This window comes from Adelges cooleyi, unplaced genomic scaffold (assembly GCF_023614345.1).
Source record: "Adelges cooleyi isolate 19-005CV unplaced genomic scaffold, UGA_ACOO_1.1 ACOO_flye_CR_arks_rails_tigmint_CR_PRNA_23, whole genome shotgun sequence".
Lineage (NCBI taxonomy): Eukaryota > Metazoa > Arthropoda > Insecta > Hemiptera > Adelgidae > Adelges > Adelges cooleyi.
In genome coordinates this window covers 18340200-18357980 of record NW_026095893.1, presented here as the reverse complement: position 1 = coordinate 18357980, position 17781 = coordinate 18340200, and the positions used below count along the sequence as shown (strand labels likewise).

The window sequence follows — 17781 nt, the reverse complement described above, 5'->3', positions numbered from 1 at the left end:
AACTTCCTAAGGCAATACTTATTTTATGCTTGATTTAAAGCAAAAACATTGATAATCGAAATCGAAAGCGGGCAACATTTAATTGAGAATGTCATGTTCGGTAAAAAATAAAATTATAAACATTATAACAGAGTAAAAATTATCTTTTCCAGTAGCACACAATATTTTTTATTAAATTGGTTCATGTATAATTTAAAGCATACTTACAACTTTTGAAATTGATAATACAGCTTACTTAAAATATTTAAATGCTACAATTATTAAGACAAAGATCAAATTGATCTGTTTGTTAAGCTAAATATTTTGAATCGACTTTTTTTCGTTTTGTCTTCAGTCATATATTACGACCGAAACACTAAAATTGAAATATATTTTACAAGGTCCGTATGTTAGTTTATTTGCATAGCTGGTGTAACTATTTAAATATGTACAGTACTTGACGCAGAGTTTTCATTTATTTTTTATTGGTAATTGGTTTTAAACGTTTAGAATTCAATTAAGGGGGCTCCATACAGATCATTTTTAAGGAGTTTTGTTTAGGCAATATTTAAGAAAAAATTAGTTTAAATAAATTTCGACCATTTCAATAAATTTACCGATTAATTTTGTACAAGCTTCAAGGTATTATTTTTAATTAAATCATTTTGCCTATGAGTAAAAGCCATTTTAGTTAATATAATATACATTTTTTGTTCCATAGTACAGGCTCAACCAGTGATCCGATAAGTAATATGAAGATATTTGTATTCGTCAAAAAATTCACTTGAGATCGGTCGACGTACTTTTTTGATAGGTATCTTATTCCTACTGTGCATAAAACACGTTTAAACATTTTACAATATTTCAACATTTTAAAATAAAATTTAAAAGGGTTAAAATTAAAAATTGAAAAAAATACCTCGACCGATCCTAAGTAAACTTCACGACAAACTCAAATCTGTTTTTAGATTGCTTATCGGATAAGCACTGGTAAGGCCTGTGCGATGGAATGAAAATGATGTGTTTTGACTGAAAAAATGGTCTGTATGGAGCCCCCTTAATGCAAAAAAACGTTAGTCGAAAAACAACCTAAAAATCCGCTTTTTCATGAATAAAAAAAAAAAATGTAGGCATGGCTTTTACTGTACGGAAGCACATGGGAATTTGGATAAGTTTTTCTGTACAAGTATAGAAGCCTGGTACTTTTTGGTACCGAGGTCACCTAGACGACGGCCGAGCAAACCGGCCTTGACGACCAAACACATAATTACACAGATCGAACGGTCGCTATGCAAACTCAAATTGCCTATTTTTTTTTTTTTTTTTTTATACATAAACTCGAGTTTTTTTTTATGATTTTCATTAGTGTTGATTTGTTATGATAAGGACCGGTCGGATTTTTTCCCCGATAAACGACGATTACAGTAGATAAAAACAATATTCAATATCGGTACAAAATTCAACGTGATTTCATAATACATAAAAAAAAAAAAAATACTGACCCGTAAAGTATAATTATTTTGATGTATACCGTAATATTATATTACAGCCGGGAAAAAAATACAGACATGCCAACACCGTCGGGCAATATTATTAACGCATATCAAACAAAATCTAAAGCCGTGAGATGTATAAAAAACAATTATTATACACTATACAGCCAAAATTAAAATAGCAAATAATCAAACCAGTTTGGCAAAGACAGAAAACTAGGTACATTTTATTAATTAAACTAACACAAAAATCGTAACAATTTAAACGACTTTTTTTTTTTAACATTGTAGTAATAACGAAAAGAACAAAATATAGTACAAACAAACAAATATCTTTAAATAAAACTAACTAAAACAAAAAAAAAATGGTAAATAATAAACTTTGTGAATCAATTATTATCAAAAATGTATAAATGTAACAACCTGTAATATGCAACTGTATACAAAAATAAACAATTTAATGTGAAAATCAAAATACGATTACTAAAATTTTAAAGTTTAGTAAGCAAAACAATATCGAATAGATTCTGTATTTGAATTTAAATATAATATTTGCATACGAAGGTGGCTCGGACTTGAATCTTTTGCCGGCGGATCGTTTGTCTATCGTGCATAATATTGTATCACCTAACCTAACCTAACCGTGTACGCACATCCGCGTTATCTTGTCATAATAAATCGACGCTTTATTGTTATTACTTTTTTTTTTTTTGCCACCTCGACTAGTATAATAATAACGTGTGTATTCGGTTTGGCGACACGTTTCAAACCCTTCAAGTATCTAATCGGTCCGTTGTGAAAGCAAACGACTCCTTTAACAGCTCGGCAATATATTATAGTGTAGTGTGCAGATAATATCGTTGTAGAAAATATTTGTAAGATTTTTTTATTTTACACAATAATTACGCTACTCGTAAAATAAGCTTTTATATTGTGTGACTGTATAAATGAAATTACACTAAAAAATAATAATGACGTTCAGCAAAATACCCGAATACGCGGACGTATAGAAATTGCCTTTGCGAGACGCCGTTTTTTGTGTAACTGAAATGTAGTAAAAAATTTAATAAAACTAAAATGTTTTTAAATCCTTGTGGCGTTTTAATTAATTAAGACAGACACAAGAAAACCCTGTTGAAACACAGATTAAATGTACCTCGGTACAATATTACTCTGTCGAGTTTTAAACACTTTTCGGGGTCAGCTATGTCGCCCCGGCTCTTAAAAAAAAGGCGGTTGTACGATTTTTTCCCCATTAAAACATAAAAAACGTGGTAAAAAAACAATAGGTAATTTGAATTCTCATAGCGACCGTTCGATCTGTGTAATTATGCGTTTGGTCGTCAAGGCCGGTTTGCTCGGCCGTCGTCTAGGTGACCTCGGTCAACAAGATTTTTTCCTTTGCCGTTCAAACAGTTGATGCTACTCGGATATCACTGCCCAAGTTTTTACGACTTTCGCCGATTAAACACAGACTTTGCCAATCGAATCGTATTCAAGATGCCCGAAAAGTTATCGATCGTCGTTTCCGGTCTTTCCGCTCCGGACGTGCTGGGGATGGAGAGGAAGACCGTCAGGAAATGGCTGTTCGACCAACCGCCGTTCAGCGGTGTATCCACAGCTCCCGTCTCGAGAAGACCACTGCGGTAGAAGGAGAGGACGAGTAAGTCGTACTTTTAATTCTCAAGCGACTTTCGCGTGACAGAACTATCCCCGAAAAGTAGTTCTTTAAATTTGGACGTCATATTTTTTAGTCCGTCTTTAGGTGTAAAAAAAGCCACTGGCAATATGTCAGCTTGTTCGAGTAGAATAACATTATTCCGCCGTCGTTTGTTTCTAGAAAACACTGCGCTTTCGAGAATATCAGAACAAAATTAAATCTAAATTCGTTTGAATTTGGTCGCATATCCAATCAATTTGTGTAGACGAAGCACCAGTTTTAATTATACAAACAGTCCACGATATCATTTTTTTTATGTTTTCCTATTGTTTCCCGTTCGCTCCCGTACTCTATTTCAAACTTATTAAATTCTCAGAAACATTTAATCTGTTTTTCTTTTCTTAAACTAAAAACTTTAAAAATAATAATCAGACTAGATGAACAAAGACAGAAAATTACATTTTATTATGCAGCTTTAAACAGAACAGGTTAACCACGGATCAGATTTTACAACATGAGACAAATTTTTCAAAAGCACGGGAATTCGATAAAAACCTATGCGCATTATTCGTAGACTTTAAGTAACAACAGGACTGAGACAGGGCACGCACTTTCACCTAATCTCTTTGACTTAGTGTTGGAGAAGGTTGTTAGAAGAGCAAATGTCACTGTAGGTTTTTCACTAAGACAGACAACTGTTGGCCTTCTGGCCTACGCAGACTATATTTCGGAAAGCATTTTTTTAACTTTAAGAGTTAAATTATTGTATACATGTTTGTCAGAAAGAAATCTTGTTCTTTGCCACGCAACTTTGGCTCTTGGTTCAAAGACAATCAGGTCACGGACATACAGAGGAAGAGGGGTGGAATTCGGGGGGGTGGTTTTATTTAATGTATGGGTAGATTTCCAGGCAGCAGTCTGTACAAGAGATGTTAAAATTGTTAGTTGCGTTTAAATATCATCACAGTTTTTAAGGTAATATCTAAAGTTAAACTAGTATCAATAATGTTTCTGAATGTTTCCCAATTTGTGTTTTTATTTGTTAAAGATTGGTGCGGATTGGCAGGATTGGTATTTAAGCAAGAAGGGTCAGAACAGGGGTCGAATATATTTTTAATTGATTTTTGAATGTTATTTGGTGTGTCCAGAATATCTGGACGTTTTCTGTGTGATGTTGGCCAGTATGATGGGCTATGAGGAGCAGTAATAGAGTATTTTTTTAACATGGATACTTGATTTAAAGAGATGCCTTTAGAGTTGTTAGAGTGACAACCCCAGTTTTAATAATTAATAAGTAACAAATGTGTTTACATTCGTGGACAGAACGTTTATTATAAAATTAATTGTCAATTTCGAACTTGGTACATTATGTAAAAATTATTAAAATATAATAACATAACAGTACTTTTTAGAAAAGTTATACTTTTCCTAGTGTAAAATATTATCTAACTATGATAAATGATAACTCTTGCACAAGCAGTTGATCTTTTAGTTCTATTATTTGTAATTCAATGTTATTCACGTCTACTTGCCAATATGTGCCGTTAAAGGTTCTGTATTTTACAGCGTGATTGCTTTTATCCATTAAAATGCAAACACTACTAATATCAGGATCAATATAAGTATTTGTCATATATAATGTTGGGATTTCCGTACTTATCCACAATCCTATGAAACGACACATTTGTTGTGAAATAACATTAGGGTCAGTTCCATCTAAAAAGTTTAAAAAAAAAACAATTTTTTTATATTTAAAAAAAATCTGCGTGATGCTCAAATTTTCTTATTGACCCCACCAAAAAAAAAAAGAAACTGAAGTTTATTGTCTTGCTCTATACACAAAACTCTTTAAGGGTTTGTGTATTGTAATAAAAGTATGTGTTAGTGGTGACTAGATAGTGCACATGTACAAATTGGTAATCTAGTGATCACTTATCAGGTTAGGTGTTAAGAAATGTAATTATACGTTTTTAAGTTTTATTGTTCTGAATTATACTTATTAAATAATTGTAAAAAAATTGGCAAATTGGCGTTATAACGCATCGCATAAGATATGGACCAAAGAGAGTCCAAAGGAAATTAAAGAATATTAACTAAATAAAAAAGACAAATTCTGACCGTGATGTTAACAACAATAGTAAGTACGGAGAAAATAAATGCTCAAAATAATTATTTATTTTCTAAGTTCCTATGTTTGAAATAAATAATGAACTTAATTTGTGTGTTACTGTGATGAAGATAAATCTGTGATATGTTTGTCTGTAAAATACTTTATATTGTTATTGATTTTTAATAATATTTTTATGATTCAATTATTTCATTGGTACATATAAGATGTAGATTTAATACTATATAATTATATGTAAAGGTTAAAATCAACAACTCTATATTAATATTTACCCAACGCGTGGATAATTATTTGTTTTAAAGCTTTTCCAGTAAGACGTCTTCTCTCTTCTCCGAGTTGTGGTAAATTTGAGTTTCCAAAATCTGTCAAAACGTTTAAATAACCATTTAGATAAAAAAAAAATAATAATAATACAAGTGAAAAATAAATAAGTCGCTCATGATATATAATCGTATTACATTTTGAAGAACAGTGATATAACTAATGGTTTGTACAATCTGTAAAGTTAAAAAGTACGTACATTTTTGTGTTATTTTTATTGATTTAAATTGAGAGGAATGAACATTAACTATGTTTAGCCTTATAAAGTACCGTTCTGATACAATTTTTTGTGTGTAGACTCGAAACATAAAAAAAGTCGGTTTAGAGCTTTACAATAAATAACGAAGAAAACGCAACATTTAAAAAGGAAAATAAATACAATGAAAATAATGCCTATACAACAATAACAGTTGTTGCTTAATTAACTACTGAAATTTCAGGATTGCCAATACCATTAATTAAAGATAATAATATATATATTAGATGTAATAGTTGCTAAACAGTTGTTTACTGTCATTCTCTCTTTCTAACTAAAAGTGTACTCTATTGTAATTATTGTGGTGAAAATAAGCATAAAAAAATGTCATCTTTATATTATTTACTACTATCTAATAAATTCATAGCTACGTACTTAAGTTACGAGCATTAGGTGCCACTATACCTATAACAAAAATGTTAAAAATATATATTTTTTTTTATTGCTTAACCATAAAACCGATATAATTGAACCGATTAACCATTAACAATCTAATGTATTATCACTAAATGATTTCTAATAGCGACGATTGAATTAATAACTGTAATAATATGTCGAATGATCATCAAAAGCTTATCAAAATATTGATAGCTTTATGAGCTTACGACTTAAATAGAATTTTTTCTTAGAACTATGTATAATTACATTTTGAAAATTGTTTGCTAGAAAATTTTAAATTTTACCTATACCTAGTATATGTGTTATTTCTGTTCTTATACGTCGCTGGTTATGTATAGACACTGAAATTGAAAGAATTTAAGTTTGATTATCATTTTTTTTTTTTTTTTAATTATTAATACCGGTATGTAAGTTAATAGTTATTTTTAATGCATACCAATAGTAAATCTGTGCAAAGTATTGTAAATATAAATATAGTTACTCATTATGTTGTTTCTGCCGTTAAGTTTTGCATGCTCTGAAATAAATACGAAAACATTGTATCCCAATAAATATCAAACAAATCTGTGAAAATATGACCAAAATATTATACAGCCAAAATAAATTATTACCCGGTACAGCGATCGTAAAATTCATCACATCTGAAATTAACATTTTTTTTTTAGAAAACCATTTATTAAGGTTTATCTGCATCCTATAAGCAAACCTTGGAGGTAGAAGGTTGATTACAGTGATATTTTATTAAATTATATAATTAATAAATATTTAGTATAATTAATACATAAATAATTGATATTGGATTAATTTTTCTATTCTATAATAAATTGGACGACGAAGTTCAATGTATAATAATAAACATGTTTTTGAAAAGAACTGTGCTTGGCTCTTTTAAATAGAGTGGAAGTATTATGATATTATAATGGCTGTATTAAAGACGATGTGGCGAGTAGAATAAGATATTGTAATAATATGTTGAGGATGAGTATCAATATGATTATTCCTGAAGTTTCCATTTATATTTTATAGTATAATTTAATATTTATATCACTGATAAATTTGCATAAAGTATTGTTGTAATTATTATAAAAATTCAAAATATCTTTTTTCTTTTAAGTAGCTTTGTTCTTACTAAGACCCGTATAATAATAAATACCTAATAGGAAAGTATTTTCATTAATAATCTTTTTAATCACTCGCTCCAGTCCATCTAGAATAAACGAAAATAGGTTTTCAAGCTAAATCATGATAACAAATTATTAAAACTGGAATGGGGTATTATATTTACTCACAGGGTATGTATATAAGTAAACAAATTGTTATATATCTTACTTCCAAGTAAATCATTATCACGTTCAGAAGCTAGCTCGATGTGTTTGTCTAAAAAATTTATTTTAAATATTTAATTAAATTTCAAATTAAAAATAAAATCATAGAGTTATTCTAGGATGAATTATCAGGGATAAGATAGGTACTCATTTTTTTGGGAAATTTTGTAGCTTTTTTTTGGGGGAGCACTTTATTTATTTATTTTTTTACAACATTAGACAATAACAATTATATATTATCATTTTTATTTTTTTCAAGAGTTTCGTCAGCTTTAAAAATTTAAAAGAAAACGTACAAAATATTTCACTAATTTTTAAATTAGAAAAAATTGTACGAAAATGTGGACTGGTCGATATTAATATAAAAAATACTTAAGTTTAATATATGGACGGAAGGTGTAGTGCGCAAAATTAATGCTGGTAGATAAAAATGATATGACACTCCATCCTTCCTAAAACTTTAATAAAGCTGATAGTAAATATCAAAATTTGACGTTATGTGTCCGATTCGGTTAGTGTCTAAAATACCGTTAAATTGATTCGAACATATTTTCCAAAAGAAATACTATAAATTTGAAATTTTTTTTTAATAAATATTGAGTAGGTATATCTTATGCTTAATAAATCACATTGTATATGATTAAAAATGTTACTGACTTGTAATGAAGACCTCCCTCCTATAGCGCGCTGTATAAAAGAGTAAAACATTATTTGTTTTTTAGTTTTTTAACTACCTCGCTTAAGTAAGTATGAAAACAAACTAAATACCTATATTTGCGAATACATTCACATAAACAAATGATATTAAAATACAAAAAAGTTTCATTATTATCTGTAAAGAATAAAAAATATGAATTTAATTTAAAACTAATCACAGTCGCCTCAGGTAAGTAGACGAGGTATTGGTTTTACAATGTTTATTATTAAAATTTTTTTTTTTTTTGACTTTACAATATTTTCTAGATAGGTTAGTTAATTTGTTCATATAAAAGTCGTATATGGTGAATGGAAAGTACTTAATTGGGTCAACATTTAAACTGACTCACACCTTTCTCTACATAACTAAACTAGATCTGGTATAATTTTAAAAAAAAAATAAAATCTCTTTTAATTTTGTTTAGATTATTGTTAAGATATAGTACTAACCGATATATTGTGTAAATCCTAAGAAGCAGTATGAACATGTTTGCCTAAGATTGAATTTTTTTTTTTTGCATTGTTTTTTACTTAAAACAATAAAGTAATAATAAACAAAAGAAACTGTTTAACTGTTGTACATTTTAATTATAAAATTAACTATAGAGTATTAAACAGGTGTGATTTTTATAAAAATTAGACTTAGTTTTTTTCTCCGCTCTACAGGAAAACATCGAATCATAGATTTTTTATCTCTTATCACTCTTGTCTCACTTATCTCTTATCTCATTTTTTCATCATAGTACTATCGATAAACATCGGTGAAACAAAAAAATATTATAAACCCTTTCCTCTAGAAGGGATAGAGATGTTTTCTTTATTGCAATTTTTTTAAGCAACATTTTAGACATTTCGGTCTGAAAATTAGTCCAAAGGTAGATCTAGAATGAAACATGTAAAATTGTCTTAAAAATCCAGCGCCACGATCAACCCCAACTGAGTGGTTCAGCGAGGTCCTCGTACCTTCTCTGCCCTGTCTTTTGCCGGATTGATTTTGGTTTCTTTTCTTCCTCGATTAGGTTCTTTACTCACAACAACTTCCATCTCAGTTGTTTCGGGATCTCACTGTGAGCAGATAGTGCGCGGTGATCGGTTTTTGGATTTTTGAGAATTTCGAATTCTGTTTGCTTGTTCGATATTTCCTTTGTGAACTCCACACAAGAACACCAATATCTATGCCTGAGAAATTTGTCCGATCTTCATCCAACTGGTTGGCTAAGTTAATGATTGTATCCAATTTGCTCGAAAGTTGTAAAGCAGTCGTTTCAGATAACTTCCTGTTCGTATATGCTTCTTTCTCGATGGCATGGCGGTCTTAAGCCATCCTACCGCATCCAAACTAGACTGGAAAAGTGAGGAACTCAACTTCTGCTTTTTATGGAGTGGACTAGATGGCGTATCTCTTCCACATTGCTCATTTCAGAATCCTCGGTTGTGTGTATGGTACGATCAACGGGCTGTAGACACGGTGTACAACACTAGAACCGTTAACCACGGGGGTAAAATCGTCCGAATTTCACGAAATTTGATTGGCAGACCAAGTTAGGACACCCAAAGGTGGGTACTGAGTTTGAGGGCTCTGGGCGCAAAACTTGGGGGGGTGGTCCCTTGGAAGGGATCGTAGACCCCTGGAGTGAAGGCGTACCAGTAAGGGTACTCCGAACCATAATGGTCGACGTTTAAACCAAGTCTCCAAGACCGTTTGCCACGGAGTTATGACGTTTACAAAAAACCAAAATTTGGGGGGGGGGGGAAAGGTCACTTTCAGTATGTTAGGTGCCTAGGAGCCCCTAAGAGGTGGCCGCGGGCTTGGGGTCTCTAGGTCCAAGACAAATACGGTAGCGCGGTTTTAGTCCTCCGGGGGGGTGGGGTCAGGAAGTAGATTCTTCAAAATCCGAGAACGGACTTCTGCTACATCCTGTATCACCAGGTGTGATCGAACACCCGGTATAATCGTAAGTTCAATTTAAATAAAATATGGCCACCAGACCAAACGCGGCCGAACGACAAACCGCCGTTTGCCGTTTTAGAAATAACACTGTTAGGAAAGAAGAAAGTGCGTTTCTTACCGTTTTGCAGCCATATAGGTGAACTTGTAAACTTAAATTTGCAGTTAACAAAAAAGTTTATGGAGAACCGACTCGATGTTAAAAATCTGAAGTCAATTTTTTTTTTTTTTAATGGAAAAGGCGCTTATTAGAAATAAATTTGAAATAATTCATGTAGACCCGCGACCTTCTCATCCCCACTATGCCCCAACCCCTGTGTAGTAGCTTTTTTTTGTCTTATATGAGTTTCTACTAATAACGTTTTTTTTAAGATTGATCCATATGTAATTTAAAGAATACTTACAACTTTTGGAGCTTGATAATACAACTTCCTTAAACTATTGAAATTATACAATTATTAAGACTAAGATACATTTCATCTGTTTATTAGGCTAACCATTTTTAAGTGACATTATTGTGCTTTATGCATGTGCTTACGTTTCGACCGAAACACTAGTAGGTATCTAGATATATTTATCAGGTTGCCCATGTTAAATTATTTAGATAGCTGATATATTTTTTTAAAATTATTTTTACACAGGTGCTATACTTTGATGCAGAGTTTAAATTCTTTTTAGTTGTTGGTTTTACAACTGATAGTTTGTCATGGCGTCAAATAAAAGAATATTTTGCAGGCAAGCAAAAATAATTATGATTTTTTTTTTTACATTGTACATTTTTCACTACTTTTAATAGCGTTTTATTGATAAAATATTATAAATAAAAATTTATAATTAATAAGTATTCATTGTTTTCGATATTGATTTGAATAATTTTTAGTTTACTAATTTTTTAATATTGTGCTCTTTAATTAAATTATTTTATTTTTTCTGGCTATGATTTATGAATCAAGTCACAAAATGCTGATGATATTTTTCAACAGTAATACTACTAGTTAAGAAATCTCTTAATTGAAATCACCGTTTTCACAACAAAAGAGTGGTCAAAAAAAGGACAGATAAATATATTTTCTTAAAATTTGTTTAACTTGTGTATAATATCAACATATTTAACTATGAAACAGCAAATGCGTTTTCCAAAAAACTTCTTATAATTTAATTCATGGCTTTTTTTTTAAAAAAGATTAAAATTCGTGAGTTTATTAAGTCTGTAAATTTATTTTATGCATAATTATCTGCTTCATATCTCGGAAGAACGATTTATTATTTTAGATAGAAACGTTAATAAACTGTTCAAGCTTTTTTTTTTGCAAATTTCATTATATTATCAATATATTAAAACAAAAAAATATAGAAACAATTTTGTTATGTTAGAGAAAAAAGTTCTGCACCAAAGTTTTAGGCCATAGTGTGATTATAATACATGAGTATTCAAGAGATTAAAACCCGACATCTAGGGGATATATAATTTGTAGAGGGTACGAATTAAAAATAGTTTGAACAACAAAAAAGAAGAAAATAATTTGGACAGTACACGAAACATGTAGGGTACAAGATGGATTGATCCGAGAAGTGATTAAATTGACTGGAAGGATAGAAAACCATTATAGTGCCCCAGACAGAGATGGTTGAACTAAAACTAAAATTACCTAAACATTTTTAAGAATAAATATGCAAAGAAATGACTTCTGATGGAAATAGGTGCAGAGGAGTGGTAGTGGCGGCAAAGGACTTGAATGGCTTATAATCAGGCAAGGTAAGGTTGTATTATGTATGTGAGCTCACTGTCGTCAGATCAACACTCAGGTAGGTGGTCTTTTTCTTTGGAAGACTACAGTCATTCCAACCGTCGGACAGGGAGAGCTCTCTCAACAGTCTAGAGAGAGAGAGAGAGAGAGAGAGAGAGAGGAGAGACTACCATAATTCCGGTCAAAATAATAAATTATCAAAAGCAAAAAATGTATCTATAATTGTGAGCAAAACTGTTTATTATGATTTAAATTAAATCAACTGTCATTTTCGTTATTGGTACATTATGTAAAAATTATTAAAATATAATAACATAACAGTACTTTTTAGAAGAGTTATACTTTTGGTTCCTAGTGTAAAATATTATCTAACTATGATAAATGATAACTCTTCTATAAGCAGTTGATCTTTTAGTTCTATTATTTTTAGTTCAGTGTTATTCACGTCTACTTGCCAATATGTGCCATTAAAGGTTCTGTATTTTATAGCGTGATCGTTTTTATCCTTTAAGATACAAACTCTACTCATATAAGGGTCAATATAAGCATTTGTTATATATAACGTTGGGATTTCCGTACTTATCCACAATCCTATGAAACGACACATTTGTTGTGATGTAACATTAGGGTCAGTTCCATCTAAAAAGTAAAAAAAAAAACAATTTTTTTTAATTTGATTAATTAAGCTTAATAGATACTAATTTTCATTGTTGTACAAATGCAACTATGCAACACCTTCTTTATATATTATTATATACAGCGTCGTCATACCGGAAATAATCATTGTGAGCATGTGTTTTTATGAATTTCAATAAAATGTTTTGTAATTCACTCAAGTCTCTGTTTAACAAGTCATTCCTATTTTTCAACATTTCTACTGAGTATTAAGTTTACATTTTTAAGTAGTTTTACTAATTTTATGCTATGATTAGTATTCAATAAATACTACAGGAGGTTTTATATTTTTTGGATTTTTATGTTTCTTGTGTGTCTGACCTACATAGCATTGATCTTTTTTGTCCTTTAATCGGTCTCAGTCTGTTTTATGTGCTGATGATGGTAACATTGCTGGTGTGTACTAATACCAGTAAACGTGACGGCTAAACAGACAATCGCATTTACTAAGGTAGTGTAGCATAAATCTTATGGCTAGAAATCGACTTGGCAATCCCCCATCTCTCTTTGTCCACTTCGTCACCAATGCCCCGTTGTGATAAATTAAACATTTTATGACCACATAAGTAAAATGTTGTACTATTGTTGTGAGTAACTAAGATAGTATTCAACCAATCTATATTTTTATTTTAGCTCTCTAATGTACACAACATTGCCAATCTACTGGTTAGTATCTATCTCATAAAATGTCAATTCTGTCCAGCCGTTTGATCGACAATTTTAGCCCACCATAAAGCAACAATTTGTACGTGTTAAATGGGACTGCGATGCTTTGTGTATAGTATATTCCATAATGGTTAAAAAAGCAATAACATTAAAACTCTATGATAACATTTACCCAAGGCGTTGCTAATTATTTGTTTTAAAGCATTTCTAGTTAGAAGTCTTCTGTCATTTCCGAGTCGTGATAAATGTAAGTTTCCAATACCTGAGAAATAAATTATGGCTAAAATTAAGTGAAGTTGAATACGGTGAAATGTCAGGATTGCAAACATTGTTAATTTAAGAAAATATATTAGATATAATAGTTGTTAAATAGATATTTAGTCTCACTCTCTCTTTCCAACAAAAAGTTTATTTTCTTGAGAAAGAAAAAATATAAGACAAAATTCATCTTTACAGCAAGCCATAATGTATTATGCTACTATCATAATTCATAATTACTCAAGTTTTGACCATTAGGTGTAGGAATACCTGTTACAAAAATGTTAAATATAATTATTTTATATTCACTCTAAAACTGTGATTAATTGGACCCATTGACCAAACAATGTGTTATCATTAATTATTTCTAATAGTGACGCTTGAATTAATATAATTTTAATTTTATGTTGAATGATCATCAAAGGCTTAAAAAAATACTTATAGCTTTATGACTTATATAGAACTTTTATAGTTTTTCTTCAGACCTGTAAGTATCAATTTTGAAAATTGTCCGCTTAGGAAATTTTTTATTTTGTATTTACCTAATTTATATCTTATTACTGTTCTCATACATATCTGGTAACGTATAGACACTGAAATTTAAAAGCAATTTATTTTTTTGTTTTTTATGTTTTATATGTAAGTCTTTGATAAATTTTAATACACAACTATAAGAATCTGTGTAAAAACAATTTAAATACTCATTATGTTGTGGCTATTGTTGAGGAATCCATGTTCTGAAATGAATACGATAATATGGTATACTAAATGAATATCACACAATTTTTTTGGAAATAGTTCCATAACATGAAATGAAAAAATATTGTTACCTGGTACAGCGATCATAAAATTCATCACTTCTGAAATTAACATTACATATTTTAGTATTGATATTGGATTTAATTTCCCATGCTTTAATAAATTAAACGACGAATGACAAGAACGGTTAACAGACCTAACGCCAGAACGTTTACATATCAGTTTAGATAATTTTCCATTTCTATTTTATAGTAAAATTTCAGATTTCCATCACTGATAAATTCGCATACTTAAGCAGCTATATTTACTATTATGAATACCTATATGATGTATGTTTTCAGAAACAATTGTTTTAATTACTCGCTCCAGTCCATCTAGAATAAAAAAAAAACCTTTGAAAATTAATCATAACAGATATAAATACCAGAATAAGTTTCTGTTAAACGATGACCATTATATTAGTATATCCTGCTTCTCGTCCTTCGTTATTATTTCCACTCTTTTCCCTGTATTAGTCCTGCCTGAATCTATTATAATAACTCCCCTATTTTTTTCCTTTCCTTATTTACAATTAGTCACCTGAAAACAACAAACACTGACCTTCTAATTTTCCCACTGTACTTCCACTTATTCTCTACTCGTACTGTTTAATGGCCTTGCATTCAATGTGCTATTTTTACTTTATACCTGTTTCTCAAAACTAATCCAGGGCGCAGTAGTGATGTCCTTAAATCCAAAAGCGATGGGTGGACCTGCACACATGACTAGTGAAACAGCTCCACTAGACCTCCTCTACCCCTACAAACCAATGCCCTCGTTTGTTACCTCTTACCACATGCGAACGTGCCGTGGGAGTATTCTGATGCTCTTCCACGGGGAATATGTGTATTATATAATTAAATAAATTGTTTGATATAATATCTTACTTCCAAGCAAACGATCATTGTGTTCAGAAGCTAGCTCGATGTGTTTGTCTAAAGTATTTTTGTTTTTAAATATGTAATAAAATATTAAATTTCAATCGAATTCATGAAGTTATTCTAGGATGATTCATCTAGGATAGTATGCTCATTTTTTCTTTGCAATTTTTTGTAGTTTTTTCTCTTTGAAATAAAAGATTTATACAATTGGTTTTTATTTAACTTAAAAAACAGCTATAAAGATGATATAAGCTAATACAACTATCTGAATACTGATTACTGACTACTCTTACATCCCAAGTTTTATGTATACACCAGCATGACCTACTTTTATTTTTACAAAATTTTAGCTACTTATTGTTTCAACTATTTTATATCCAATTCCCTATCTTACTAACTTAATTAAGTTAATTTTATTATATTGTACGATAATATAAACGAAAATATCTTTAAAAAACAAATCATCACAAAATTGCAATTGTCTTAAGAGATATTGAGTGTCTTAAACCTTATGAATCACCCTGTAGAAGATTAACAATGTTACCGACTTGTAATAAAGACTTCCATCGTATAGCGCGCTGTAAAGTAGAGTAAAACATAATTTTTTTTTTTTAGTTTTTCAACTACCTCGCTTAGGTAAGTACGAAAACAAAATAAATACTTATATTCGCAGATACATTCACAAAGAGAAATGACATTAAAACGCAGAAAAGTTTCATTATTATCTGTAAATAATTATAAAAATATTATAATTAAAATACAAAAATATTAGGAAAACTATATTTTGACCGTGGTAAATTTCTAGGGTACTAGAGTGAACCAACCATCATCGTGTGTCTGCATAACGGGTTTTTTGATAGTATTTAAAAATTGTCGCACATCTGATTAAAAGCATACTTACGACTTTTGTAGATTGCTAGTACATTTTAGTTATATTATTGAAACGCACCAATTATTACCTTGTTAAACTATTTTGAAGTGAGTTTTTTACGTTTTGTCTTTGGGCTTGTACATCGACGGAAAGACTAAAATTTAAATCGATTTTTTTAGGGTGGTGGTGTTTATTTTTCTACATAGCTGCTATATATTTTTTTAAAGTGTGGCTACACATGTGCACTACTTTGACGAAGATTTTTTCATTATTAGTTATTGGTTTTACAACTAAATTATAATGGCTTGAAATATATAGAAATATTTTGCAGACTCGCTTATATGAATTTATTTACACAGCCGATTTGTACATATTTACGATACTCATTAAGCGGAGACATAACTTTTTCTCTATTTAATGAGTATGCCATTTTATCGATAAAAAATTCTAAATATATATTTATATATTATAGGTTTTCGTTAATTTGGCTCATGATACGAATTTTAATTTAAATTGATCATTTTTTAATGAGGTCTTTAAATGTTCGAGATTTATTTTGTTTTTGATTCAATTGAATCAATCAATAAATAATAAACAAAATAAAAATCTAACTCCCTTTGTCTATCTGCTAAATTCGTTTGATAGCCAAGGTGAAAAATATCCACCCTGTGGAACACCTGTGAAACACCTGTTGAAACCAAGAATGGAATAGACAAATAATTATGTATCTTGCCAATAATTTGTGAATGACCTAAAAGTAGAGGATTAAACCATGCAAAAAAGGGATTGGACACACCAAATTGTTTTAACTTTATAATTAATAAGATATGGTTAGCACTGTGGTTGGCTTTTTCTAGATCAGTATAAAATATAACCTCGACTTGCAAATCGGATTCAAAAATTAATTATGACTATATATGACTGATAGGTGGCAAGATTAGTTCCAGTTAATCTTCTAGGTCTACATCCATGTTGTTCGTTAGTAAAATTATTTTGAAATAGCAAAACAAATGTGTCGCCTTATAATTTTTTAAAAGAGTCAATCGACCAATAGAATATTAGGTTTGTATTGTAATAAAATTAAAAAATACACCTAAAAATGTTATTTTAAATTGAAATCAATTAAATTTATCATTATTATTATACATAGGTTTTAATGACTAGGTTTTTTTGGCTGATTTAACCTGTTATCGGCGCAGCGACTGTAATAGTGATTATTTTTTATCATCAGCGCGTAAGTTTAATTCTTTTATTATATTACTATGCTACTAATATATTTCCATGGCAATACAGAATATATAGTTAGTTTAAATTAACGATATTTGTATTAAAGTAGCTTTTTATTGGAATTATTGAATCTGACAATATAAATTCAAATGCTAAACGTCACATAACTTAGATATTTTAATTTAATTTGAGTTTCATAACGCAGAGCTCTTCAAAAAAAAAAAATGTGCAGGATGACAACATACAATTAAGTAATTCAAGCCAAAGGTTAGTTTAATAGTTTATTAGAGATCTAATACACGTAAACGAAGCACAACACTTTAACACTTATAGCAATAATCAAGTACATACATTTGCTCACAAACACTTTAACGGTAATTTTACAAATAATCAGTTCGGACATGCTTGCTCTATCTGTAATAGACTTTATATATAGCTCTAGAACATGGTTG

At 30.0% G+C, this 17781-nt stretch overlaps 2 protein-coding genes across 8 annotated transcripts in view; both read right to left on the bottom strand.

Annotated features, from left to right (window-relative positions):
• LOC126836209 (uncharacterized) overlaps window positions 1-331 on the bottom strand; it is a 30440-nt gene extending 30109 nt beyond the window's left edge. The window contains exon 1 of the mRNA XM_050569415.1: window positions 208-331. The gene's annotated coding sequence lies outside the window, so the exon portion shown is untranslated. The remainder of the gene's footprint in view (window positions 1-207) is intronic.
• Window positions 332-4483: 4152 nt separating this feature from the next.
• Window positions 4484-16371, bottom strand: LOC126836075 (uncharacterized). 7 transcript variants are annotated; one of them, XM_050569079.1, is made up of 20 exons: window positions 16133-16371; window positions 15780-15809; window positions 15237-15285; window positions 14672-14701; window positions 14383-14412; window positions 14254-14289; window positions 14095-14145; window positions 13793-13822; window positions 13467-13556; window positions 12409-12592; window positions 10610-10643; window positions 8330-8393; window positions 8219-8248; window positions 7566-7613; window positions 7390-7443; window positions 6848-6877; window positions 6718-6753; window positions 6527-6577; window positions 5533-5622; window positions 4484-4848 (listed from the first exon to the last, which is right to left on the bottom strand). In XM_050569079.1, exons 3-20 carry the CDS (start codon window positions 15253-15255, stop codon window positions 4574-4576), a joined length of 1182 nt encoding a protein of 393 aa, XP_050425036.1. In that variant the 5' UTR covers window positions 15256-15285; window positions 15780-15809; window positions 16133-16371; the 3' UTR covers window positions 4484-4573. The 7 variants fall into 7 exon arrangements, with proteins under 7 accessions (XP_050425036.1, XP_050425034.1, XP_050425035.1 ...); XM_050569076.1 differs by having other exon boundaries at window positions 4485-4848; window positions 14632-14685; window positions 15238-15285; XM_050569077.1 differs by lacking the exon at window positions 13793-13822 and having other exon boundaries at window positions 14632-14685; window positions 15238-15285.
• Window positions 16372-17781: the final 1410 nt, after the last annotated feature.